We start from the raw sequence: 26,537 nt of genomic DNA, 5'->3' as shown, positions 1-26,537 counted from the left end.
TGTGTTAATTTTCTTTTAGTTTGTCAGATTCACAAACATTATAAGAAACTTACACTATAAATAATTTTTTTAATTTTCAAATTATTATTGCAAAATAAAATTTATAGTGTTATATTTAAAACATTTAAATACTCTATTACAAATATATTTAACGACGATTAATTATTTATATTAGATTTTGGTTTCCAAAAGTTATACTGGCCTTATTTAAGAAATAATGCTATTTTAACACTTAATTTGAGTGCTTAAATCAGATACTTTATATAAAAATATAGTATAAATTTTTTAACATAATTTCTTCATACATGCACCAGCTATATTTGTACACGATAAACGTGTATAAATTAAATTATAATTCAATTATGTTATATTTATATAGAATGTTTGAAAGCACTTAAATTGAGGGTTGAAAAAAAAAAGTTTACTTCTCAAAACTTCGTTGCCTTGCACGACATTAATCAAACCAAAATCGTTAAAAAGTCAATTTTTTTAATTATTTGAATCGATAAATTTAAAATATACATCTTACATTCAAACAATAAAATTGAATTTATATTTAGACTTCCAACTTTCTTAGTTTTTATTTATTTATCTATTCAAACATAATATTTATGATTCTATTAGCTTTAATTCTATTAAAAATAAATTAAAGTCTTATATGATAATTTCAACTCCGTCCAAAACGAAAAGTGTTGGGTCATCTTCGATAAATTCGTTCTTCTTATATACAAAGTTAAACACATATTATAAGAAAATTAAGAAAAAGAGGCAAGCTGGATGTCACTGGATCCATGAAATTGACACGTTCTACGAAGATAAGTATCTAATAAAAAAATTAAAAATATATAAATATTACAACTTAAATGTGAAACGTGACTCGAGTGCAGAATCGCAGCCAAAATAAATATAAAAAAAGAAAGAAAAAGAAGAAGAAGAAAGAAACACTCAACGTGGAGATGTTCTTTGGCACTGTTCGTGGCAGCATCCATCATCGTCGCTAACGAACGAGACAAGCCAAGCGCAATAGTGGATAAAGCCAATGCCAAAGAAAGATTCCTCTCATTGCAAGTGGTGGTGGCCACAGAAGAAGAAAAAGTAAACACCCTTTGACAAAATACACTCTTCCCTAAACCCTCACGCGGAATCATTTGCATTTTCGTTGTTTACAAGACAAAAACCGCGAGCCCAGTTTCGTGCTTCTTCATCATTTCAGCACTTTTCGATTTTTGCACATACCCACTTGTAGTTTGTACGTACCAGCCGGCTTTGCTTACTCATTCTCTAAATTTTGACCAAAACTAACTATAAAATGCCCTCACCCATGCCATTGTATTCCACCAAATCATACACTCTCTCATTCAGTTGCTTAAACAGCAAATATTTCATATAAGCTTCAGTTTCAGTTTCACTTCATTCAGGGTGGTGCATTAATTTACTACTCTTTTCTCGTATAAGTACTAAAAATGGAGGCACGTCGTTTATGCATGCTAGTGTTTGTGTTGTTTGCTTTGGCATTTGAAAACGTTGTGCATGGCCAAGGGACGCGTGTAGGATTCTATTCCACTACGTGTCCTCGAGCTGAGTCCATTGTTAGGTCCACAGTTCAATCCCACGTTAAGTCTGATCCTACTTTGGCTCCTGGGTTGCTTAGGATGCACTTCCATGACTGCTTTGTGCAAGGCTGTGACGGTTCTGTGCTCATTTCTGGTGATGGCACTGAAAGAACAGCACTTGCAAACCTTGGCTTAAGAGGCTATGAGGTTATTGATGATGCGAAGACAAAGCTCGAGGCAGCGTGCCCTGGTGTTGTGTCTTGTGCTGACATTGTTGCCCTTGCTGCTCGTGATTCCGTTGTTTTGGTAATTATTTAACTGATCAATTTGTCCATGTTTGAATTTATTTAGTACAATTAATATATTAAATATTTTTTAATAACACAGTCTATCTTTTTAACACAATTTTTTTATGGTTGGCCTATTTGTTAAAAAATTAAAATATCTTTTAAAAGGTTAATTAATTTATGACAGAAATGGTTTAACCATTTTAAAAAATGAATTTTGTTACAAGTACTTTTTTTTAAGTATATATCTTTGTTAGCAAGGTGGAAAGAGATCTTTATTACTTAGTTGAACCAAATCAAAATTTGAGTTGAAAATAAATATTTGCATGTTATGAATTTATGATTAAAATTTGGCAATTTTGCATGGCAGAGTGGAGGACTGAGTTGGCAAGTGCCAACTGGTCGTAGAGATGGCCGCGTGTCACAGGCTTCAGATGTGAATAACTTGCCTGCCCCTTTTGACTCTGTTGATGTCCAAGAACAAAAGTTCGCAGACAAGGGCCTTAACACTCAAGACCTTGTCACTCTTGTTGGTAATAATTACATATATAAATTTACACACTCCAATTTAATTAATCATCATTAGAATCTCAAATCATAGTCACGCGGTCACATGTATTATAGTATCCAGGTTGTTTTGTGACAGCTCATTTCTATATGTAATTAATTAAGTAGTTGCAAAAGTAAATTAAATAATAACAACACGTTAACATAATATAATGTTGACCTTTTCACATAACTTTTTATTACAATTTCTTGCACACTGTTTAGAGAACATCTTTTTCACACGGATTCGTTTTGATGAATGTATAGGTGCACATACCATTGGTACAACAGCATGCCAATTCTTCAGTAACAGATTGTACAACTTCACTGCAAATGGTCCCGACTCTTCCGTGGACCCTTCATTTCTTCCCCAACTAAGAGCACTTTGCCCGCAAAACAGTGGCGCTACGAACCGAGTTGCACTAGATACCGGTAGTCAAAGCAAATTTGATACATCTTACTTTACTAATTTGAAGAATGGTCGTGGAATTCTGCAGTCTGATCAAGCGCTTTGGAGTGATGCTTCTACTAAGACCTTTGTACAAAGGTACTTGGGCTTAAGAGGCTTGCTTGGATTAACATTCAACGTGGAATTTGGAAAGTCTATGGTGAAGATGAGCAACATTGGTGTTAAGACGGGTGCTGATGGTGAAATTCGCAAGATATGTTCCGCTGTTAACTAAATAAGTAGCCAGTTAAAGCAAATAATGGCCTAAATTGAAAGTGGGTTTCTTTGTTTCTGTTGGCATAATTTGCCGCTGAAGTGTATGATATGCAGTTGTGCTTTGATTTTTCTTTTTCTTTGTTCTAACGAAATATTTTGAAAGTGTAAAAGTTACGGAAATTTTCAGGGAATAAATATTCTTTTTCTTGTTTTGGGCAATCATATATGACGTCTTTTTTTTTAAATATATATTGTAATGTATTGTTTGGTTAAAAGAGAAGAAGATACATCTTATTTAATTTTTTAAAAAAGAAAAGAAAAATAAATTAACTTACTATTATAATGTTATGATAGATAAATGAAGTCATTATATTTAATTTAAGTGCTCAAATTAAAAACATTTCATTGGATTGAAAAGGTTCGAATATTTTCCTCCTCTAAATTGTCAAACTAAACAAACTATTTTTAAAATAAAACTACACTTTTTTTCCTTGAGTAATGATTTCAACATAAATTTTTAAGATGATTTTTATACAGTTAAGAAATGAGATTAAAAAAATGTAAAGAATAGGATAAATAATATAATTAAGAGATAAAAAATGTTATTGGTCGAAATAGCATTATTTTTCTCCCTTTTCCTCCGTTCAAAAACCATCTTATAGTATACACATTATTCATTCACATGGTTACAAAAATTACATACAATGGATCTAACGTTCTCTACTACATAGGTGCCAACTTCCTATGTATGTAACGTTAGCAATGGCTTATATACATTAATTTTGATATTGTGATTGACAATTTCATAGATTTAAAATATTGACTAATGCATTGGAGGCTAATTAAGTACGATCGAGTCTTAACATTTTGTATATTCCGAAGTTCAACAAATGTGGGGTGAGAATGATTATAGGGAAAACTAATAAATCTCATTCAAAATTGCTGATCAAATAATGTGAAAACAATCTTCGCTAGGTTGAAACTTTAATATCATTATCTAAATGGACGAAACATGTTTGCAAGGCTTATTATATATATAATTACCTTTTTACCCTGCTATATTCTTCTATAGTTTGGCTAGTTTACTGAGCTGCATGTAATCATTGGTGTATATTATTGAAGTGCTGTTTAGAAGTTGACAAGCCATAACTATAGTAGCGCTTCTCCCGTTGAATTTGTCTCCAATAAAACGAAAGCTGTTATATGTATGATGTGGAAAAGCTACTGAATAGTAGTGCACAACACTGGTCCATATAGAGCTTTTCTTTTGGCAGTTTTGTCAATCAACATTTGCGTTAATTATAACTAATAAATAGAGACGTATTTGATGCTTTCATTGTTGCACAATAAATACAAGTTGTTAAGCCCCTTATCTGGTTGATGCTTAGAATAAATTCGAAACGAAAATAAAGAATGAAAAAAAGACAATTGCTTTGAGGTTTCTATCAAAGACCATGTCATGTGTGCGCATGTGAATGCATTGCTAAATCCCATTCGTAGATGGCTATTCTGAAAACGAGTGAAAAGGCCAAAAACATGAAGATGTTGACTTTTGCAACAAATTAACTTGACAAGGTTAAAATATTATTGTTGTATTTATTGCCTGGACATTTTTATTTTTTTTTACTTAAACCAATTTATAATCTATGATATATACACACACATTCAAAGTTATATTCTAAGAAAAATTTTATACGTTTCATATTAATTTTCCGGCGATTACTTTTTCAATACTATTGTAAATTTTCTAATTTTTTTACCTCAAGATAAATATGTAAATAATATAAATTAAAATAAATAATTATTTGAAAAAATATTTCAATTCTTCCTCGGTCAGTTTTGCTACTTATAAATAAGAAATATATAAGTTAATTAATGTTACCACTAATTAAATTATTGCTACCTATTTATAATATCCACCTTGATATTTTTGAAATATCATTTGAAATAAAAGAATATTATTAAGAAATCATTTGAGGGTTAAGTTGACATAATAATTTAAATATTATAATTAATGTACTTTTAATTTTCTGAAAAGTAAAATAATATAAATTTTAAAATTAAAGTAAATCATATTTTCATTTTTAAAATTTTAAAATCTAAAATAAGTTTTATTTTTCCACTTTTTTAAACGTTACAATCTATAATAGTATAAAAGCTTCAAACTCCATGTTTCGAAAAAATTTTGTACCATCATATGTGAGGTCCTCTCATGAAAATTTAGTACTTTTTTAATATGAGTAATAAAATTTAATCATACGACTATAAATAAATTGTCAAAATAATCTTTTTTATATTTATTTAAACATGAAAGGAGTTAACACTAAAATTTTATGTTAATATGTATAATTTATTCATAAAATAAATTATAAAAAAGTTATAATATTTTTATATATTTTATAAAAATATTTATTAAAATTTTCATTGTGTCATATTATATGTCATTTTGAATGTTTTGGTTTGTTCTAAAATATTCATTATTTTAGAAAAATAATTATTAATTATTTTAATTTTCAGCAATATCCTTGTTGATCCTTTGCTTAGCATGTTAAGTGGAGACACATTTGAAATCATTGATACTATATTCTCAGAAAAGGGAAAAGAGACAACTCAGCATGGAGTCTTGTGCACCCGCCAAGGCAACTAAAAGTCCAAGTCAAGTGCAATGCAGAGGCAGTGATGCCCACTCTTTACAAAGATTCCAATGAGCCTACCTTTATATGGTCAACACAATAAGAAAAGTGAACGCGCTCTTCCCTTAACAAAAAAAAAAAAAAAAAAAAACTCCTCTTAGTTCCTTCACGTGTTGCTCAGTTCTACATATATGCACTGCAAACCATGCAAATATGTCCCCACCATCGACCCTACAATATATATCCTTTGATCTGAATACTTGTTTATTCTATCCTTTTGCATGCACACACGCCCTTCGTACCAGCCGGCTTTGCTTACTCATAAGTCTCCCAATTTTGACTTTTGAACACCCCCCCCCCCCCTTCTTCCACCTATATAGATACCATCACCTCAAATATTCTATTCACAGAATCACACTCTCCAATTGCTATCGCCCAAATAAACTATTTCATATATTAAGCTTGCGTTGCATCTCGTTCTCATAAATTTACAAAATGGAGGATGCTTTCAATAACAATAGCTTCATCTTGCTAAAATTTATTTTTCTTGCTTTGGCTGTTGTGAACGCCGTGCATGGCCAAGGGACGCGTGTGGGGTTCTATTCCACTTCATGTCCTCGCGCTGAGTCCATTGTCAAGTCCACAGTTCAATCCCACGTTAAGTCTGATCCTACTTTAGCTGCTGGGTTGCTTAGGATGCACTTCCACGATTGCTTTGTGCAAGGTTGTGACGCTTCTGTGCTCATTGCTGGTGCTGGCACTGAAAGAACAGCACCTGCAAATCTTGGTCTAAAGGGATACGAGGTTATTGATGATGCAAAGACACAGCTCGAGGCAGCGTGCCCTGGTGTCGTGTCTTGTGCTGATATCCTTACCCTTGCTGCACGTGATTCCGTTGTTGTGGTAATTAACTAAACTACATCCATCATTTGACCAACATGTATTGTCTTATATCAGTTATATTCGATTCATATTATTTACATGTTCCATAAAGTTCTAATAAATAATAATAAATATAAAGTATCTACTAAGCAAGAGAATTTCAATAATTTATAAAATGTTGGCTGCATTTCAGAGTGGTGGAGTGAATTGGCAAGTGCCTACTGGACGAAGAGATGGGCGCGTGTCACGTGCTTCAGATGTCAACGACTTGCCTGGTCCTTTTGACTCCGTTGACTTGCAGAAACAAAAGTTCGCAGCATTAGGTCTCAACACTCAAGACCTCGTCACCCTTGTTGGTAATTATAAGAGTTTACACACCTCAATTTAATTCATCATCATTAGAATCTCTACCAAAACAACGTTTGCTCATTTTACCTTAATCGATTGTTATTAGAGTTTCAAGTTGTAGTTTGGTGACACAGTAATCGTAGCACTGTGTCACGATTTTGATTGATGAATGAAAAGTATTAAAAAAATAAAGAAAATCAATATAGCAACAAATTGAAGTGGGGTGCAATACTTTCTTGTTTTTTGCGTTAAAAAACAAATGAAGAGAAACGTTTAATTTAGTTGAAATTTTGATGAATATAGGTGGACATAGCATTGGTACTACAGCATGCCGATTCTTCAGTAACAGACTATATAATTTCACTGCAAATGGTGCTGATCCCTCCATCGACGCTTCATTTCTTCCACAACTACAATCACTCTGCCCGCAAAGTGGTGGAGCTTCAAACCGTGTTGCGTTAGATACCGGAAGTGAAAACAAATTTGACACATCTTTCTTTTCTAATTTGAAGAACGGTCGTGGAATTCTACAGTCTGATCAAGCTCTGTGGAGTGATGCTTCCACAAAGGCCTTTGTACAGAGATATTTGGGTGTAAGAGGCTTACCTGGCTTGACATTCAACTTGGAATTTGGAAGGTCAATGGTGAAGATGAGCAACATTGGGTTGAAGACCGGCACTAATGGCGAAATTCGCAAGATATGTTCTGTTATTAACTAACTAATCAAACCAAATGCATAGCATTTGAAGTGGTTTTAATTTAATTTTTTTTTTATTTTTTTATTTTTGGCATAAGTCCCTGAAGTGTATGATATGTATTTGTAGTCCGATTATATTCTTTTACTTAAATTTTTTGTATTGAGAGAAATATTTTTTAAATGTAAGAGTTCCAAGAAATGTGACAGAATTTATTTATTTTTCTTTCTATATATTATAATGGTTACAAAATGAAGATGATTCCAACATAGAAGCCATATTAGACTCTTTCCTAGCTTAATTAATTACTGCCAAAAGTTCATAACAATGAATGACACGCTTGAAGCATCTACAATGTTACTGCTAGACCATTGGTATAACTGTCCATGATGATAGTAAAGCATGCATGTGGGTCAATTGTAGTATGAGGGTGCGGCAGAAGATTGGAATATTGTAATTAAAATATTTGTAGGCATTCAACCCTTATCCTAGTTTCATATCTTCAACTCTATTTTTATTGGCGTTTAACACTGGACAACTTTATTTTATTTTATTTTTATTATAAGCGATGCCATATATCTCTTATTTTACTATTTGAATAAAATAATAAAAATAACTTAACAAATAACTATACAAACACAGTTGTTTTATAAGATAAGTAAAAAAATAGTTATATAATTATGAAAAACAAATGCTTTTCTTTCAGTATTATAATCCACTAATGTATAGTTAAGTAAATTCTGCATTCTTACGAGTGAGATAATCACGTATTATACTCTCTTTGCCACTAAGATAATAGTTTCAACTTTGAAAATTTTTATATATTTAAAAAATTCACATTAGTTACTTGTAATTTTTTGTATGTTGAAAATATCTTCATATCTCTAAATTCCTATATTTTCAAATTAATCAGTTTTAATTGTTCATATTAACATTTTTCTCCTGAATCTTATCAATTTATATCAAAGTATATTCTTTTAAGAGTGACTTAATTTTTTCATATATATATATATATATATATATATTCTCTTCTAAACAATGAAATATGCTTTTTCATTTTTCCAAATTTTATTTTAAATTAATTATACATATTTTTTATAATCTCGACAACTTTTTTTACATTCGATAAATATTTTAAAATTTTATATTACAAAAAATATTCTCAATTATACATCATTTAAAGATTTACTGAAGTTAAAAAATGGGCTAATATTTTTGGGCCAATAAAAATTAATAAAAGAAGTGTTAAGTTTTTAATGGGCTTGGAAGAGATCCAAGCCCAGCAGAGTGAGATTTGGGTTGGATTGCAATAGTACCTAACATAGTGAGTGTTTTTATCTAACGATGAAAAACAGACAACGTGGGAGGCTCCGCCCTAACTGAAACTGAAAAAGTAGCAATTTGCACTTCGCAATTGCAGCCTTTAACTTCACACTTCCTTGTTTATGTCGCCTTTCATTTAGCATTAATCAGCGTACACACATACACAACACAGTACTCTCTCTCAGTTAGGATTACATTTACTATAGCAAGCTGTGTTGTGGGGCTTTTCCTTCACACTTCAAAGCTCCAATGGCAGCCTCTGCTCTCTCCAACGCTTTGCTTTCTCCCTTCTCTCCTCCTTCCAAACCCATTTCCTCTCAACCCAATTTTTCACTCCTCAAATGCCCCAACACCAGATCCCATCCCATTCCTCCATTGAGGAAAACGAGATCACTCACCACCTTTTGTTCCTCTGATGCTGCTAATGCTCCTCAAGGAGATACCCCCATTGAATTGAGTATGCCTTTTGCTTTTGTCCTTTTGATTCCTTTTTTCAGTGCTTCTCTTTTTTTATAAGCAATTACATTGCATTGCACGTTTTGTTTTTGCAGGGTATCCTGCATTCCCAACCGTGATGGATATTAATCAGATTCGTGAGATTTTGCCCCACAGGTACTCCAAAAATTTCTCATTTTGTAATTTTTTTTATTAATAATTCTCATTCACCGTTTCTTCTTTCAGGTTTCCTTTTCTTCTGGTAGATAGAGTGATTGAATACAACCCCGGAGTTTCTGCAGTGGCCATAAAGAACGTCACAATTAATGACAACTTCTTCCCTGGACATTTTCCAGAAAGGCCAATCATGCCTGGTGTTCTAATGGTTGAGGTACTGAACTTTACCTTTTTCTTATCCCTCTTCCTTATTTATTATGTTGCCCTTGTCTTCTCTGTAAACATGGGATGATAATTCTTGTGTTTTTTCACTGTGGTTAGCTGTTTATTGGATCAAACAAAATGGAATATCCATTTGTTACAATGTCTAGACTTTAATTTAGTTGTATAAAGGTTGTGATATATCGTCCATATATATTGCTTTGCTTGAATATATCCATTTGTTTAAACCATGAAGTGTCATGGTTGCAATTATCCTAGACTCTTTTATGTTTGTGAAGCTTGTTTATTTGCAGCTGGAGTGGAGATTCTTTAAAAAAATTTAAGCATAATCATATCAGGCAACTGACAGAGTAGATTAAATTAACTTAGTTCTAGTAAACCTCTCTTAATTGATTCATGCTGGTGTGATTGCTTGCAGTGACAATAATCCAATTTGGATTAACTTCTAGAGAAGTACTTATAGGAAAAAAATAGTTAATACAAAAAATGAATAAGATTTTTTTCATAAGTTAAATGAAAATTTATACTCTTCAAGATTCCGAGAAGTAAAATGCGATAACTTTTTAACAAATAGAGAAGCATAAGTTATTTTTAATTTATGGGAGGAGTTTAATTCATTTTACTACTTACTATTTGACTCCTATAAGTCCTTATTGAGAAGTTTATCCAACTAGACCAATGTGCAAATTAAAAAGTGCACCATCTGTTAAAGAGGTCTAACAGTAGCAGCAAATGAGAGAGCCTATTAATTTGCCTAAACATGAATGATAATTTGTGATAAATTTGAAGAAGTTGCAGTCAATGTCTTTCATCATTTAATACCTTCTTGCTTGCTGTATGAAGCTGTAAATTTTACTGTTTTCTTCTACAAAAAGAAACAATGTTATTATTATAATCTCACTGTTACCATATATGTCTCCTTGCCAGTGTAGTCATGCTTGTAGTACTGGATATGGTAAATGTAAGTTTTTTCCTATATGTATTCTCTTTATTACATATTTTGTCATAAATTGAAAATGCGCTAAAAGAATGAACTTCTTTATTATGCATGCTTTGTGTCAACCGACAAAGGGTAAAAAAAGGCTTGAACTAGAGGAGAAATATTTGTAGTCACATGGGATAGGAATTTTTAAATGATCTTGTAGTTCTTGGACCATGAGTTCTAATTGGGATTTGTAAGTGAAAAATTCTTGACTTGGTTTACATGTTTGGCATGCTCCCCGACTCCTGTTTTTAGCCAGAGCTGTCAAGTACACAGGTGCTGTATATATGTATTAATTGTTCATAAATAATGTTGTTGGGGCCATGTGTAGAACATGATCCTTCCTGGCCTGTTTTCATAGCTTTTGAATGTTTGCATGGATCTTTTTTTTTCAAGTAGTAGTTTTAGGTAGCAATACTTTTAGCTCTTCTTTTGTAAAGGAGCATGTTCCTCCATGGTTCCATGCTAGATTCTGATACTTGTCAATAACTAATATCTACCTGATCAAGATCATATATGTAGCTTAGACATATCTACCTATTGAGTTAAACATAGACATCTCCTCTATGGCATCTGCAGTTCTTACTTTAATAGGAAATGAAATTTAATTGTAGTACTAAATACTAATATGCATGCATTTTGCTGGGTTGAGTGCATTATATTCAAATGACAGTTTGTCCCTAGATGTGCTGTCTACTGTCTAGCTTAGATTTTGCCATTGTAAATGTGATAACTGATAAGAACATCTGCAAGAGCCCAAATATAGGTTCAGTTTGGATAAACTTTTCAGGAGAAGAAAATTAGGAAGTAAATGAATCAAACTTCTCTCATAAGTTGAAATCAACTTTTGCACCTCTACATTTTTGGAAGCTCTCTCATTTGTATTCTTCAAAACTCGAGGCATCTATGTTGATTTTAACTTGTGAGAGAAGTTTTTTTTTATTTTACCTCCTTATTTTATTTTTATTTTTATTTTTTATTTCTTGTGTTTGTTCAGAAGTTTATCTAACCTGGACCCTTGTATATAAAACTGGTATTTGTATCTTCTTTCATCTTGATTGGATCAGCATACAATTACTTATGATTACTTGTTAGATGGTCAGGCTTGTTTACATTCACTGAACTGTACTGCTTAGGTTCCAACTTCTAAAAGACCTTTTGTATTGAAATGAACAATTGTTGTTTCTAACTTTCTAAATTAGCTGTAAGTATGCCAAAAAACCTTTGTATAAGTTTCATTTGGCCAGGAACTATGTCAATCTGGAATCTATGCAAGTAAAGAATAGGGGGGAAAAGTCTTGTATGATTTGTGTTGTAATAATCTGATTTAAAAGTGGACATAAATGTCTTTTGCTGCAGGCAATGGCACAAGTTGGTGGTTTGGTCATGTTGCAACCGGAAGTAGGAGGTTCTCGTGAAAACTTCTTCTTTGCTGGAATAGATAAAGTGCGGTTTCGTAAGCCTGTAATTGCAGGAGACACCTTGGTTATGAGAATGACACTTACTAAGCTGCAAAAGCGATTTGGAATAGCAAAGATGGAAGGGAAGGCATTTGTTGGAGGTGATGTTGTGTGTGAGGGTGAATTTTTGATGGCTATGGGGAGTTAATAAGTAGACATATTCCTTCCTTCCAAACTGGAATAGAGTTGATTTTGTTTCATCTTTTAATTAAATGTTCTGCTTTCGAATGCACAACAATGTGAACATTTAATGTATGCCTTTTCAATGAAATCTATCTAAACATTTGTTCTATATGGCTTTGCTTTGGTTATTTAGTGCGAGATAATCTTTGATCGATGAACCCGTTTGCACCTATCCGTATGTTCTCTTATCCAGATTTGTTTCCACAGTACTTATTGGTGTCAATCTAATCTATGCATTCAGTTTTACTCTATTACATATGACGAAGATATTTAAAACAGTGTGTATGAATTGGCTACACGTACATGGGTAAACGCATTTTTTTCATTTTCAAGTCTCCTGTATCACTTTCACTACGGGTGGTTTGGGAAGGAAAAGTAAATGAAAGTATTTATACGATGGTTACATTACAATACAGACACAAGAAGGCATCCAATATTAGTGCATAGAATTTGAATTTGTCATGGGGTAACACACACACACACACACAAAAAAAAAAAAAACAAAAAACAAAAAACAAAGGTTGATTTGCAACTGTCTAGCCTCTCAATTCAATTATCTACATGAATTGGTTTAATTTACAAGCCAAGAGCACCAAGGGGGGTCTTCCCTTGTCCAGCCTCAAAGTAGAAAATGAGCATAGCCAACATAGCAATCCTGGCATGCTTAATCTCAGCCAATTTCAATCTTTCTAGCTTGTCTCTATCAGGAATGTAAACCCCATCCTTGATGGTTCCAGCCAAGCCCAAGGGGTCAAAGAATTTGCCTCCTGGGTAGCCTTGATCACCTGTGGCATTTGCAAAGTTCTCAGCAGTTCTTGACCATGGAGTGGCCCACTCCACTGACTGTGAGTCTGGATTGAAGAAATCCACCCATCTCTTGCTCTCAACCCACCCCATGAGAAGCAACTGTGTTCCCAAAAGAGTACCAAAGGAGAAAGGAGCAATAGCACTGGGATCAGCTCCAGCCTCAAACCATGGAATTCCACTCCATGCCTGCCCCACAAATATGCCAACAACTGCAGCCATTGCCCACCTTCCATGAATCAGCTCAGCTTCTCTGTACCATTTGAGAAATGCTGGGTCCTTACCAAGGCCTAGAGGGTCAAAACCATAGTCACCCGGTAGCCTGCCATTGAAACATTGTTGTACATGTAGTAATAAGTCAAAATTCTGAAGAGAAACAAGTGAAAAAGAGAGAAATTTAGTATCTGGGTGAACTCACGATCCATCAAGCCATTCTGGGTCAACGAAATTCCCACCACCTCTAACACCAGGGAGCCATGACTTCTTTGGTGCAGCTGCAGCTGCAACAATGAATCTTCTTGGGGTAACAGCACCACCAACTTTGCCTCCAATGGCAGTGGCCAGAAGGGTTTGGCTCCTTTTCCCTCCACAGAAGAATGAAGATCCCAATCCATTTAAAACAGCACCAGATGTTGCAGCTGCCATCTCTCTTTCCCTTCTATAAAGCTCGCTGGAGAGAGTGAGAAAACAAGTGCTGCTTTTCAAGATTACTTGGCAAATGCACCACTTGGAGTGATTTTATGAGTGAGTGGATGTGAAGTGAGAGAAAATCTTAGGGGGTCTATTAGAAGGCCAAGTAGGACAATGAAATCTGTAGAAGAAATCTGAAGCAATCGTGGATAGATTTCGGACCAATGGGAACAAGATCTCCATCCTCATCCCATGTTGTTTCAAGCCACGTGGACAACTCACCCACCTATTCCACTCCACTTTGGTCTTTCTATCTTTTGCTGTTGTCCATGTTTTCAAAGATAAATAATTTGGAACACAAGCAGATCCCAACAAAACCGTCTTATTGAGGCAAGATATTGATGAGCATAGACGTGCTTCTTCACCTCACATTATCATGCTATATTCGCCTTTTCAAATGCATCTCATCTATGTAACTACAAGCAAAGAAGTGAATACAATTCTCAAGAAAAATTTTAAAAATTCAAATGTCTAAGGATAGAGAGAAGTATTAGTTAGGTTTAGTAACTGAGTACATTTCAATTGAAAGAACTATTACCTGTGGATGACAATTAAATTTAGACTTGATCAGTATTTGACAAAAAAATATTAATGAGGAGGAGAAAAATTATCCATTGAATGAATTTGAATCAGAACATAAATATTGCTTGGTAAAAATATATAATTTAATTAAAAAGTATTGAAGTGAAATTCTTTTTACATTGTGATTCAGTTATATATTATTATATTAATAAAAATATTAATTTTTATTACTTAATTAAAAATTAGATACAATATTTTAATTAGTGGACAATATAAATATTTTTACAATGATGATATTTTTTCTATTTTATTTTCATTGATGCAAACATAAGATTAAGTATTAATTAATAAATTAATAAATATTAAATATTAAAAAATATTTTAGAACTGTATTAAAAATTTTTAAAAATATTATTACATTAAAAAAAAAAAACTAGTACATTGCACTTGAGGCAACGATTCACATTTACCTTACTAGATCCATGTTTTACTTCTTTACAAAATTAGTTGGATTTTTTTAAAATTGTTTTGGAAATACACAGCATAATCATATCAATCCATGTAAGGTGGAGAGCATTCGGGAATTCCTGTGTTTGTGTCTGTTATCCACGTGTCCCTTTCCTTCACCCTCGTCTTCGCACTGCAGTCTCAAAAACCCAGCAACAAACTTATTCATGCCTTAATACAAACTTCAAACTTGAAAAACAATTAATAAAATAACTAAAAACTAAAAAAATAATAAAATAAAAAATAAAAACTTGATGAGATGGCTGATCTCTTCTGCAGAAGCTTCCATTGTTTTTGGCTTCCATGCGGCAATTTTCCGCTAAAACCTTCGGGAAGGATTCGAATTTCTGCTCCAATTCCTCTTCCCAAACGATGGGTGAGCTTCACCCACCATACCCACATGCTTCCCAATGCCACTTCACCCTCAAACCCTGTTCCTGAAGATTTTGATATTCTCTCGTCAACTGGTATCTGCCTTAACTCCCAAAATTTCCAACTTGATTCAATTTTATTTCTTGGGTTTGTGTTAATTTTCCATTTTGGTTAGTGGGATATTTTTTTTGGTTGATATTTCTGAACTGTCCAATTACTGCTTGAGCTTCTGGTTTTTCTGGCAGAGTGTTCCGATGGTAGTTTTGTATTCCGATTCGGCAATGCCAGCGAGATTAGAGAAAGGATAGATGAATTAGGCAAAGAGAAACTCACCCGTGAGGGTGTTGAGGAAGGAGGCAAGGCTGGTGTTAGAACTCTGTTGGATGAAGGTGTTGAAAAGAACGTTGAGGTTGATCATAATTTGGGGGAGGAAGCTGAATCTTCTTCAAATCTAGTAGTTGGTGTTGCTGATCGAAATTCTCAGCTTCCTGTAAATGAAAAGGAGAGTGTTGTTTCTGATAATGACTCAGAGACACCTGTGATCGATGATTCACAAAATATCGATGGATATTCCAAGTTGGATTCAGTAGAGGATGGTGATGATCAACATGAAATTTTAAAGGAAGATGTTGATGCTGAGTGTAATGGTGTATTGAGTGCGGTTGATGAAGATTCTGAAGTTGATAATCACGAAGAAGTTGTTGTTTCAACGGTTTCTTCAGAGCCTGATGTGTTTTCTGATCAGAATAGTGATTCTGGGGAAGCTGAAGAGGAAGAAGAAGGTGATATTGTGTCTTATTAGCGTCTTCTTAATCAACATTATCCATTGAAGTTTTTAATAGTTATTGTTCTGTCTGTCAGGTAGAAGGCTAACATTGAAGTTGCTCATCTCTCTACAGCTGACCAAGGTTATGGTGTAGATAGAGCAATAGACAACCTGACTGGTGGTGTTGATGCTGACTTAAGGGAGTTGATGCCAGAATCCACTTCTTTAGAGTCTGAACAAGTTGGTTATAGTGGTGGAATGAATGACCTGACTGGTGGTGTTGATGCTGACTTAAGGGAGTTGGTGCCGGAATCCACTTCTATAGAGTCTGAACAAGTTGGTTATAGTGCAACGAATGACCTGAATGTTGCTGTTGATGCTGAATTAAGTGAACTCATGCCAGTATCCACTTCTATAGAGTCAGAAAAAGTTGCTAATGATGAAGAAACAACTGGCCTCATCGTGGATCACCCAATTGATGCAAGTAAAATGGGAAAGTCAGAAATGGTTAGTCTTATTCCTTTCCTTACAAATGGGTTTGTTTGCATACATTTAGGTATCCAACCTTATTGACCTTAAAGTGATAAAGCATCCCTTCAAGAATTGCTTTTTACTGAATTCAAATGGTATGGTTTCTAATATTATTTCTGTGTTAATTTTGTGTTTAGTTACATGACTTGGTTCCATCCTCAGATTTGGAAAATGACATAGATACTGGCAATACTGAAAGAAATGATTATGAAAGGACATCACATCCTACTGTGCCACAAATACAATCAGTTGAGATGGATAGTCATGGGTATATCAACTATCTTCTCTTTTTTCTGTATTCTAAATTATTTTCACTCTTTTTTTTCGTGGTCTTCAGCAATGATTAGTGAATTGTGTTCCCACCCGTGAAAACTTTCTCCCTTTTGCTTCAAAAGGAACGTTTCTGAGCATGATCTAGTTACTGAATTTGATGATAAGTGTTATATAAGTGGTATATGGTTCAAGTAATGCATTTCTGTTAGTGAAGAATGAAACCCAATAGTTCCATATGGTCATTTTATTCTACTGAAGCAAAAGGAAAAAAAAAAAAATGCAGCAAAACCATTGTAGATGCTAGTATCTAGGATTGATGCTTGACAAACTTCTTGAAATTTGGAAATTGACACCTGTTTCATGGTTCTTTGTGCTGATTACTTACATGTATCAGGGAAACATCTTCAGGAACAGAGCTTTTCTTAGTTTCTGGTGCTGCTTGCTTGCCTCATCCCTCTAAGGTAACTTCCATACATCAATATCTTGACTCGATATGCTCAGTCAATAGGGATGAAAATGAAGCATGTTAAACTTACAAATGGCAGAGTGTTGGGATTTTATTATGCTAGATAAATCAAAATTTGGGGAAAAAAATGAATGATTTAAGTTATATTTTCTTAGGGGCTGTTTGGTTTTTCTAGAAATTTTTTGTTTTTATTTTCTGTTTTCACTTTTTATTAAAAATATGTCACTTAACTTTTGTTTTATTTCTTGTTTTAAAACTTTTATATAGGAAATAATGAAAATAATAAAAGTTGTCTTCACCTTCTCTATACAAATATTTGTAAATAGAAAACAAAATGAAAACAAAGTCGCATTTTTGTAATTTAAAGTGAAACAGTAATGAAAGTAGAAAAAAAAAATTTCAAACCAAATGACCCCTAAATTTTTGCCAGGCTATAATACTAGTTTGCTCCTGGGTTAATAATCAATCGCTGTTGCAAATTTCTGATTGCTTCAACCTTTTCTTTTTGATAAATTTTTTCTTTTAAAACAGTCATTATTCTGATCATTCTTGTTTTTGTTTTGGTATCGTCATTGTGTTTGATGTAAGTGAGGATAGTTATACCCAATTTTATGGAAAGATAGTTACAAATAAATAAATGCATAAATCTGAGAGTTCTGGAGTATATCCAGTAGATAGAAGAAAATGAAAATGGTTAAATTGTATTGGACATGACACTTGAAGGGGAGTGGCAAACTTGAATTTTTGGTCTGCGGGATATGGCTTCCGAGTTGTTAGATGTTGGAGCTCTCAAATGCATAATTTGCTCAGATCTAGTTAGCTATTTAAGTATTTGACTAACAAGGTGCAAATCTTTTCTAGCCTAGAATTTGACATGTTTATTGCATGTATATTATAATCATGAACATATGCATTACATTTTAAGTGATGTTTGGTTTGACTCCTGAATAACATATGATAATAAGCCAACTAATAACATGTTTCAGGCATTGACAGGTCGAGAGGATGCTTATTTAATTTCTAACCAAAATTGGCTTGCTGTGGCTGATGGAGTTGCTCAGTGGTCACTTGAAGGTATCCTTTCTACAATATTTGGAAATCCATGAAGACTGCAGCACCTTCATTCTTACTCCTTCTGTGTGTCTGCTTAAGAAGTGCAGTCTTCTGGTACAGAATTTCTATATAGGATGTTAGCTTATTACTAACCACCAACAGTCCAATTTAATCACATAATGTCATTTCTTGAAATTATGTTTATTCTCCCTTTTATAAATTATGAACCTGGATTTATTATCTTCTTATGTTAGGACTGAACAAAATGTACTCATCATCCATTGCCTCACACTCTTCTCATAGCTTGCCAATTGAGTTGATTTATAGTCTTTTTCGGTTTTAATCTGTACTTATACACCTGAGAAAATTATGCAGGGAGCAATGCTGGACCTTATATCAGGGAACTTATGGAAAAATGTGAAAATATTGTGTCAAATTATGAAAACATTTCTGCTATAAAACCTGCAGAAGTTATCATCAGAAGTGCTGCCGATACACAATCTCCAGGATCATCTGCTGTTTTGGTTGCTCATTTTGACGGACAGGTAAATGACTAAATGTTTTTGCTAAGTGGATAAGTGGGGTTAGCTCAAATGAAGGATGGTAGTACAATATTTAGTGAATTGTGAGTTATTAGTTCAATTGATAATGCTATTTCTACTAATTCGCAGAAATGTTGATTATGGCAAATTCGTAAATTGGCCACTTAGTCCAATGGAATCTTTAACTTGGTTTTGAATCTCTTTAAAAGTTCTTCAATCCAATCGATGACCTTGTTTATGTAGGTATCTGATAGGTACTGCTCTTTGTTATTGAATGAAAGCAAATTCAGGGGACTGACTCTGGGTTACAAGTAAAGAGCCAAAAATTGGTGTCTACTGGCAACAGCCACCCCCAGATTACTCAAATGATTCCTTATTCCCTCTCCCCCTTCCCTCCCTTCAAATATGTCTTCCCCTGGCCTTATTCCGGTATCTTTCTCTTCTCTCTCCTCTTGCCATATATGCAGTTTGTCATGCAATTTGTTATGATCCTGCATAACCGTCTGATAGGGTTCTTCTAGGTAGGATTAATGAACCTCGAAAAAGAATCAAGAGAAGAAGTAGGGGATCCAGAGAAAGAATGGAATCCGAACAGCAGTAGTTTTATTGAATTAATGGAGTTCCAGAATTACAATTGAAAAAATGAATGCCAGCTATTCTTTACAATCTGCTATATATAGCAGTAAATCTAACAAACTAATTACTAACTGAAATAACAACTTCCTGTATCAATCCTTTCCCCTTAAGCAAGTCCTTGTCCTCAAGGACTGAAGTTTGGAAACTTCTTCTTTAAGTCATAATAAAACTCCCAAGTAGCATCTTCAGGCAGCTGATGCTTCCACTTGACCAGCACTTTAGTGACAGCCTTGTTGCCCCTCTTCACAGTAGTTCTGTCAATGATGGTCTCAGGTTCCTTGATAACAGCTTCTTCTTCTAATATTGGACAATCTGCTGAAGTGTTTGCTTCCCCCACTGATTTCTTCAGTTGTGAAACATGAAAGACATTATGTATCAAGGAATTAGCTGGTAATTGCACTCTATAAGCCACAGCACCAATCTTTTCAAGGACTGGATAAGGTCCATAGTATTTAGGAGCCAGCTTTGCAGTACTTCTAAATGCTACAGAAATTTGTCTATATGGATGAAGCTTGACAAAGACCAAATCGCCAATCTGAAATTCCCTTTCTGATCTATGTTTATCTGCCAACTGTTTCATCCTCTCTTGTGCTCTTTTCATATGAAACTTGGCCAGCTTAAGCATTTCCTCTCTCTTCTGTAAACTTCTATCCACTAACTCCACCTTAGACTCACCTGGAAGATATGGTAAATAAGTAGGAGGAGTCTGTCCATACACAATTTCATAGGGACTAGTCTTTATAGAACTGTGATATGTGATATTATACCACCATTCAGCCAAAGGAAGCCATTTGGACCACTGTTTAGGTTCATCACAGCACATACACCTCAGGTATGTTTCAACACATCTGTTAACTACTTCTGTTTGACCATCTGTTTGAGGATGGTAAGCAGTAGAAAGCTGGATTTGAACACCTTAAAATGCCATAAACTCCTTCCAAAATTGGCTTACAAACACAGAATCTCTGTCACTTGTAATGGTAGCAGGAAACCCATGTAGTTTGAAAACATTATCCAAGAAGCATTGGGCTACTGTTGCAGCTGTGTAAGGGTGTTGTAAGGCCATAAAGTGGGCTGCTTTGCTCAATAAATCAACTACTACAAAGATGACTTGCTTACCAAAAGAGTTAGGTAATCCCTCTATAAAATCCATGGTAATATGCTGCCATATGTGGTCTGGAACTGGTAATGGTTGCAGCAAACCAGGTGATGCAGTAGTATCATACTTGTTTCGCTGGCACACTTGGCATTGTTGTACAAATCTCCTAACATCCTTAGTCATACCCTTCCAATATACTACTGATTTTACCCTGTGAAGAGTAGAATCTCTGCCAGAATGTCCTCCACAAGCAGTAGCATGTAACCATACCAGAATCTGTTTTCTTACTTCTTGGTCTTTACCAACTACCAATCTCCCTTTCCTTCTCAGCTCTCCCCTCTGCCAAGAAAAATGTCTATGAGTAGCACTGTCAGCCTGCAACTCATTGATGATTCTTTGTAAATCTTCATCAGTTTGCCAAGTGTTTTTAATTGTATTCAGTAGTTCAGAAGTAGGTTGATGAACTAATAGAGCTGAATACTGTATCCTTGATAATGCATCAGCAGCTACATTCTCACGCCCTTGTTTGTATTCAATATTGAAATCAAACTCCATCAGTTTAATTAGCCATTTCTGCTGGAATGCTGTAGACAACCTTTGATCCAAGATGTACTTTAAGCTTTGATGATCGGTCCTTATAGTGAACTTCTTAGGCAGTAAGTAGTGCCTCCATTTCTGGACTGCAAACACAACTCCTAGCAGTTCCTTTTCATAGGTTGAAAGTGCTTGCTGCTGCTGATTAAAGCTCCTACTAATGTAGGCTATGGGATGACGATCCTGCATTAAAACAGCTCCAACTCCTTGTCCAGATGCATCTACCTCAAGCACAAACTCCTTAGAAAAATTAGGTAAGGCCAGAATTGGTGCTTTGCTCAATTGAGTTTTTAATTCCTGAAAAGCACACTTAGCTTCCTCTGTCCAAGAAAATCCATCCTTCTTGAGCATGTCATGCAATGGTCTGGCTATGGTGCTATATCGGTTGACAAATCGTCTATAGTAGCCCGCTAATCCCAAGAATCCTCTTAATTGCTTCACAGACCGAGGTAAGGCCCACTGTTGCACAGCCATTATCTTAGCAGGATCTGTGGCAACACCTTCTGTTGTGATGAAATGCCCCAAATACTCCACCCTTCCAACTCCAAAATAGCACTTGGATTTCTTGGCAAATAGGGAATGGTTTCTTATAGTGGACAGAACTTGGTATAAATGATTCAAATGATCCTCAAGACAAGTGCTATATACTAAAATATCATCAAAAAATATCAAGACAAATTTCCTTAAGAATTCCTGAAATACAGCATTCATGAGCCCTTGAAAAGTGGCAGGGGCATTTGTCAGTCCAAAGGGCATAACCAAGTACTCATAATGCCCTGAGTGAGTCTTAAAAGTTGTCTTGTGCACATCCTCTTCAGCCATACGAACTTGATTGTACCCAGACCGCAGATCAATTTTAGAAAAGATTTTGGAACCATGTAACTCATCCAACAGGTCATCTACTAGAGGAATAGGAAACCTGTTTTTTATTGTCCCTTCATTCAATTCCCTGTAATCTATACAAAGTCTCCAGCCACCATCTTTTTTTCCAACCAAAACAACTGGACTAGAGTAAGAGCTGCTACTGTTCTGAATGATGCCAGATTTCAAGTACTCCAATATGATTCCATCAATGATGTCTTTTTGTTGCTTTGCATATCTATAGGGCCTTCTATTCACAGGATTTGTGCCTTGAACCAGCGGAATTTTATGATCATGCTCAGCTCTTTTAGGGGGAAGAGTAGTTGGTTCTTGAAATACATCTTGAAAATCCAGCAGCAACTTCTCAATGCTGGCAGGAACAGTAATGGAATCAGCATGAGGTGATAAAGATTGCAATAAAGCACCTTCTCCTGTCTCACACACCTGTAACAGGGAGACTTAAACTCCAGTTGAAAGGGACTTATGTAATCGCTGCTGTCTGATTGTCTTAATTCCTGTACCTGTGGTGCCCCTCAAGACAAGCCTCCTACCATGCACAACAAACTCCATGGTCAACTTCTCAAAGTTCCAAATGATATCCCCTAATGTAATCAACCATTCTATACCAAGCACCATGTCACAACATCCCAAGGGTAACAGCAACATGTCAGATTTGAAGGATGTATTATGCAGCATCCAAGTAAATTCTTTGACCATACTGTTGATTTGCACCCTAGCACCATCAGCCACAGTGACACTCAAAGGATCCATGTTAACAATCCGACATCCTAATTTCTTAGCCAAGTGAACATCCAAGAAATTATGAGTGCTTCCACTGTCAATTAAGATATGTAGAGGTCTCTTTTTGAATAGACCAGTGACCCTCATAGTTCTAAAGTTAGTAACTCCAGTCAAGGCAGTAACTGAAATTAAAGGTTCCTCTATATCTGTCGAGGTTGGAGTTTCTTCATCAGAATCAGTGACCTCATCTAACTCCAAGACATGAATCTGTAATTTCTTGTGAGTCAGGCTATGAGCCGGAGTGAATGGCTCATCACAAAAGTAGCAGAGACCTTTAGCTCGCCTTTCATTCATATAGGCAGGGGTTAAACTTCTAGAAGCTTGTAATTTTGGTCGATTGAGTTCCAGGTTTTTGGGAGGATTAGGTAATAATGGTGGTGTATTTTGTTTGGGAAATAGTTTAGGTTGGTAATGAGTGTTGTTTGCAGATTCATACATCTTGGCCAACGAAAAAGCTTTCATCACAGAGGTGGGTTGGAACATCCTTACCATCATCTGTACATCCTGCTTCAATCCACCCAAAAAACAACTCAATTGATTGGCTTCAGAGAGCTCCACTTGAGAAACTAATCGATCAAAAGCTTCATGATAATCCTGAACAGAATTCTTTTGCCTTAATCTCATCAATTCAGCCATAAGATCTTCGCATACTTCACCAAAACGAGCAATCAAGATCTTTGTGTACTCATCCCAAGATGGAAGATTCGGTAAACCTACGTTCTTGACATAGGCACTGTGCCACTGCAGAGCCTTGCCTTCGAAATGAACCACTGCCAACCGAACCTTGTAATCCTCCGGTGTACCATCGACGGAAAAGAAGGTTTCACATTGGATTAACCATTGCTTCACACCATCACCATTGAAGCGAGGAAAATCCAGCCGAGCCAACCGTGTATGACAAGAGTAAGGGCGAGATTGAGTACCATTACTAGAAAAAGCGTGGGTGTCACGGTTACGGAACATCTCTTCAAGACTGTGCTTCAATGAAGCCCCAATATCCATGAATCGGGCCTCCAATGACGTTCCCATATCCAAAAAACGCGTCTCCATGGAAGCCTTGAAGCTTTCAAAATCTTCACAGACAGAGCGGGTGTTATCGGCCATGGCGAAAACGTGGTTGGAAGGTTACCGTCTGATACCAATTGATAGGGTTCTTCTAGGTAGGATTAATGAACCTCGAAAAAGAACCAAGAGAAGAAGTAGGGAATCCAGAGAAAGAATGGAATCCGAACAGCAGTAGTTTTATTGAATTAATGGAGTTCCAGAATTACAATTGAAAAAATGAATGCCAGCTATTCTTTACAATCTGCTATATATAGCAGTAAATCTAACAAACTAATTACTAACTGAAATAACAACTTCCTGTATCACCGTCTCCTTCCCAATACTTCCTATCTTACCCTTCCTCCGCTCGTAGGTCTTCAATGGAGGCCCTTTTTGTCGAGGCCCATCAGTATCTATTACTTTCCTTGAGTCAGGACCAAAGCTACGTAGGTCACTTGGGAATTTTTTGGAGGTTTTTCTTTAGTTTCTTTTTTTGATGGGGGGGGGGGGAGCTTATGTTCTGACTGCATTTTTGTCCTATTTTGTTGCACCTTAAGCTTTTGAAATGACTGTTTCATTTGCAGGTTTGGGGCCCATATCATTGTTTTGCATGTTATTATGTTTGTACATATTATACTTAAGTAATATGAAAAAACATTTAGTGCAAGTATCCCATTACTTTATCCAAAGCACAGATTAATTCTGTTTCTGGGTCACTTAAATCTCAGGTTGCAGACAATTGCATTTACTTTTGGGTTGTATGTGCTCAGAAACCAGAAATGTATAAATGTAAACCTACCCCATATAGTACATTTTTCAAGTATGAATTACCTATAGCAATTTATTTGCAGGTCCTCCATGCAGCCAATGTTGGGAACACTGGATTTATCATTATAAGAGATGGTTCCATCTTTAAAAAATCAACTCCCATGTTTCATGAATTCAATTTTCCATTTCAGATAGTAAAAGGTGAGGATCCCTCAGATCTCATTGAGGTATGTAATCTATCTCTAACCTGCCGCATTTTGTCATATTCACCCGATATGATAAATATTTGAAAACATTATTCATCCAACTTTCTCCTGTAGCCATGAGCTTTTGGGTATGCTTCGTTTGAATAGTGAGGCTCAATAGTTTAGAAGTGGAAAAGGAGGATTTTATATTACTAATTAATTCATATCTCTGTAAACCTACAACATTAGTTTCGATATATTTGATTTATTAGGATAACAATTCAAGTAAAATGTGTTTCAGGATTACATGATCGATCTACATGATGGTGATGTGGTAGTAACTGCCACAAATGGCCTTTTTGACAATCTGTATGAGCAAGAAATAGCATCAATTATATCAAAATCACTCCAAGCTAGCTTGACACCTCAGGTATATTTTGGGCCTGTCTATCTTTCCCTTTTTATTTAAGCATTTTCTTCTTAACACTTTATAAAAGAATAAACATTCACTTTAGTCCTCAAAATATGAAATGTCCTTCAAATAAATCTCCTAAATTTGAAATTTGAAATTTGAAATTTTAGTATTTGGAATTAATAATTATCAATCACATTAGTCATTGAGACATTAAAATTAAGTAACGCAACAATGATTTGTCACGTTAAGTGACATGCGAAAGTTCATTCTGAATACAAAATGAGATTGGTTTAGAATCTTTATAAATAATTCATTTTTATTTTTGACTTTTGAAATTTTCGAGCAACAAGTTCTTTCTCTTCTTTTGAAATCTTGTTGACAAAAAAAAATTAGAGAATACATTTCAATAGTCATCTATAAGATCCAGCACAACCTTTTACTCACTTATTATCTTTTCCTTTTAGGCAGTGTTTTAGAATTATATTCTATAGTAAAATACCCTGTTGAAACGTATCTCTTCAAAATCGTTGTCAATATCTGGTGCACCATGTGCTAATCAAACTCTTTCTTCTGGAGTCTAAATTTCTTGGCAGCTTATGCTTTCATGTATGGGTAACTTGCAGGAAATAGCAGATTTGTTGGCCATGAGGGCACAAGAGGTTGGAAGATCAACTTTCACAAGAAGCCCTTTTGCTGATACAGCTCAGGCTGTGGGCTATGTGGGATATAGTGGTGGCAAGCTTGATGGTGTAACAGTTATAGTCTCATTAGTTCAAATTAGATAGCTCTTTCTCACTTCTTCTCATGTTATCTATTTTCTCTGTGTACATACCAACAGTTTTGTAAATTTATCATGATGCTGAAGATCTGTAATTTTTCTCATGATTTTTGCCACTTATTTATGGATTGTTCGGTCCTTGAAGCATATGACAATAACATTTTATGATTCCGAAATGTATAGTAATATAGTTTTCAGTCGCCTTTATAGAATGTACCGTAAGGACTGTTATAGAATATGGTGGTTTTGTTTGAGCAGAGAAAGAACAATTCTTTAGTGAGCCATCAAAAGCTACTGGATCTAATCTTTCTTGTTACGTCATTTTATCGTGGTTGATCTTCTTTTTTTTAAATGATATATTAAATATTAGATATGTTGTGTTATAATAAAAATACACAATTAATTAGTAATTACCTTTTCATTTAGTTTTGACTTTTTTT

The 26,537-nt window shown here is 34.8% G+C and overlaps 5 protein-coding genes across 8 annotated transcripts; 4 read left to right on the top strand and 1 right to left on the bottom strand.

The window, feature by feature from the left end:
* The first annotated feature begins 1,336 nt into the window (after positions 1–1,336).
* Positions 1,337–3,267, top strand: LOC113862704 (cationic peroxidase 2-like). Its single transcript, XM_027495840.1, has 3 exons — positions 1,337–1,859; positions 2,211–2,373; positions 2,654–3,267. The coding sequence occupies exons 1-3, from the start codon at positions 1,464–1,466 to the stop codon at positions 3,067–3,069; spliced, it is 975 nt and encodes a 324-aa protein (XP_027351641.1). The 5' UTR covers positions 1,337–1,463; the 3' UTR covers positions 3,070–3,267.
* A 2,827-nt stretch (positions 3,268–6,094) lies between these two features.
* On the top strand, positions 6,095–7,773 carry LOC113874366 (cationic peroxidase 2-like). Its single transcript, XM_027512592.1, has 3 exons — positions 6,095–6,586; positions 6,759–6,921; positions 7,217–7,773. Exons 1-3 carry the CDS (start codon positions 6,179–6,181, stop codon positions 7,630–7,632), a joined length of 987 nt encoding a protein of 328 aa, XP_027368393.1. The 5' UTR covers positions 6,095–6,178; the 3' UTR covers positions 7,633–7,773.
* Positions 7,774–8,971: 1,198 nt separating this feature from the next.
* Positions 8,972–12,496, top strand: LOC113845955 (3-hydroxyacyl-[acyl-carrier-protein] dehydratase FabZ-like). The gene is made up of 4 exons (XM_027473711.1): positions 8,972–9,388; positions 9,483–9,543; positions 9,613–9,757; positions 12,107–12,496. The coding sequence occupies exons 1-4, from the start codon at positions 9,181–9,183 to the stop codon at positions 12,353–12,355; spliced, it is 663 nt and encodes a 220-aa protein (XP_027329512.1). The 5' UTR covers positions 8,972–9,180; the 3' UTR covers positions 12,356–12,496.
* On the bottom strand, positions 9,753–13,967 carry LOC113845949 (chlorophyll a-b binding protein CP24 10A, chloroplastic). Its single transcript, XM_027473699.1, has 2 exons — positions 13,613–13,967; positions 9,753–13,516 (listed from the first exon to the last, which is right to left on the bottom strand). The coding sequence occupies exons 1-2, from the start codon at positions 13,837–13,839 to the stop codon at positions 12,967–12,969; spliced, it is 777 nt and encodes a 258-aa protein (XP_027329500.1). The 5' UTR covers positions 13,840–13,967; the 3' UTR covers positions 9,753–12,966.
* Positions 13,968–15,018: 1,051 nt separating this feature from the next.
* Positions 15,019–26,303, top strand: LOC113872070 (probable protein phosphatase 2C 71). 4 transcript variants are annotated; one of them, XM_027509327.1, is made up of 11 exons: positions 15,019–15,380; positions 15,531–15,919; positions 16,010–16,067; positions 16,185–16,558; positions 16,720–16,850; positions 17,250–17,316; positions 18,308–18,395; positions 18,750–18,919; positions 24,803–24,946; positions 25,206–25,334; positions 25,943–26,299. In XM_027509327.1, exons 1-11 carry the CDS (start codon positions 15,173–15,175, stop codon positions 26,102–26,104), a joined length of 1,920 nt encoding a protein of 639 aa, XP_027365128.1. In that variant the 5' UTR covers positions 15,019–15,172; the 3' UTR covers positions 26,105–26,299. The 4 variants fall into 4 exon arrangements, 3 of the variants coding, with proteins under 3 accessions (XP_027365128.1, XP_027365119.1, XP_027365110.1); XM_027509318.1 differs by having other exon boundaries at positions 15,531–16,067; positions 25,943–26,298; XM_027509309.1 differs by having other exon boundaries at positions 15,531–16,067; positions 17,250–17,321; positions 18,280–18,395; positions 25,943–26,215.
* Positions 26,304–26,537: the final 234 nt, after the last annotated feature.

This window comes from Abrus precatorius, unplaced genomic scaffold (assembly GCF_003935025.1).
Source record: "Abrus precatorius isolate BTA unplaced genomic scaffold, Abrus_2018 Scaffold10, whole genome shotgun sequence".
In the NCBI taxonomy this organism is placed as follows: Eukaryota; Viridiplantae; Streptophyta; class Magnoliopsida; order Fabales; family Fabaceae; genus Abrus; species Abrus precatorius.
This window is presented reverse-complemented; position numbering and strand designations above follow the sequence as displayed.

Excerpts from the sequence above, each read along its gene's own strand:
- LOC113845955 (XM_027473711.1), top strand. The coding sequence starts at position 9,181 with ATGGCAGCCTCTGCTCTCTCCAACGCTTTGCTTTCTCCCTTCTCTCCT. Across the intron at positions 9,389-9,482 it reads AGATACCCCCATTGAATTGA|GGTATCCTGCATTCCCAACC; the intron begins GTATGCCTTTTG and ends TTGTTTTTGCAG. Across the intron at positions 9,758-12,106 it reads CTGGTGTTCTAATGGTTGAG|GCAATGGCACAAGTTGGTGG; the intron begins GTACTGAACTTT and ends CTTTTGCTGCAG.
- LOC113845949 (XM_027473699.1), bottom strand. The coding sequence starts at position 13,839 with ATGGCAGCTGCAACATCTGGTGCTGTTTTAAATGGATTGGGATCTTCA. Across the intron at positions 13,517-13,612 it reads CCAGAATGGCTTGATGGATC|GCTACCGGGTGACTATGGTT; the intron begins GTGAGTTCACCC and ends TTTCAATGGCAG.
- LOC113874366 (XM_027512592.1), top strand. The coding sequence starts at position 6,179 with ATGGAGGATGCTTTCAATAACAATAGCTTCATCTTGCTAAAATTTATT. Across the intron at positions 6,587-6,758 it reads CACGTGATTCCGTTGTTGTG|AGTGGTGGAGTGAATTGGCA; the intron begins GTAATTAACTAA and ends GCTGCATTTCAG. Across the intron at positions 6,922-7,216 it reads AGACCTCGTCACCCTTGTTG|GTGGACATAGCATTGGTACT; the intron begins GTAATTATAAGA and ends TGATGAATATAG.
- LOC113862704 (XM_027495840.1), top strand. The coding sequence starts at position 1,464 with ATGGAGGCACGTCGTTTATGCATGCTAGTGTTTGTGTTGTTTGCTTTG. Across the intron at positions 1,860-2,210 it reads CTCGTGATTCCGTTGTTTTG|AGTGGAGGACTGAGTTGGCA; the intron begins GTAATTATTTAA and ends TTTGCATGGCAG. Across the intron at positions 2,374-2,653 it reads AGACCTTGTCACTCTTGTTG|GTGCACATACCATTGGTACA; the intron begins GTAATAATTACA and ends ATGAATGTATAG.
- LOC113872070 (XM_027509309.1), top strand. The coding sequence starts at position 15,173 with ATGGCTGATCTCTTCTGCAGAAGCTTCCATTGTTTTTGGCTTCCATGC. Across the intron at positions 16,559-16,719 it reads AAATGGGAAAGTCAGAAATG|TTACATGACTTGGTTCCATC; the intron begins GTTAGTCTTATT and ends TTTTGTGTTTAG. Across the intron at positions 16,851-17,249 it reads GTTGAGATGGATAGTCATGG|GGAAACATCTTCAGGAACAG; the intron begins GTATATCAACTA and ends TACATGTATCAG.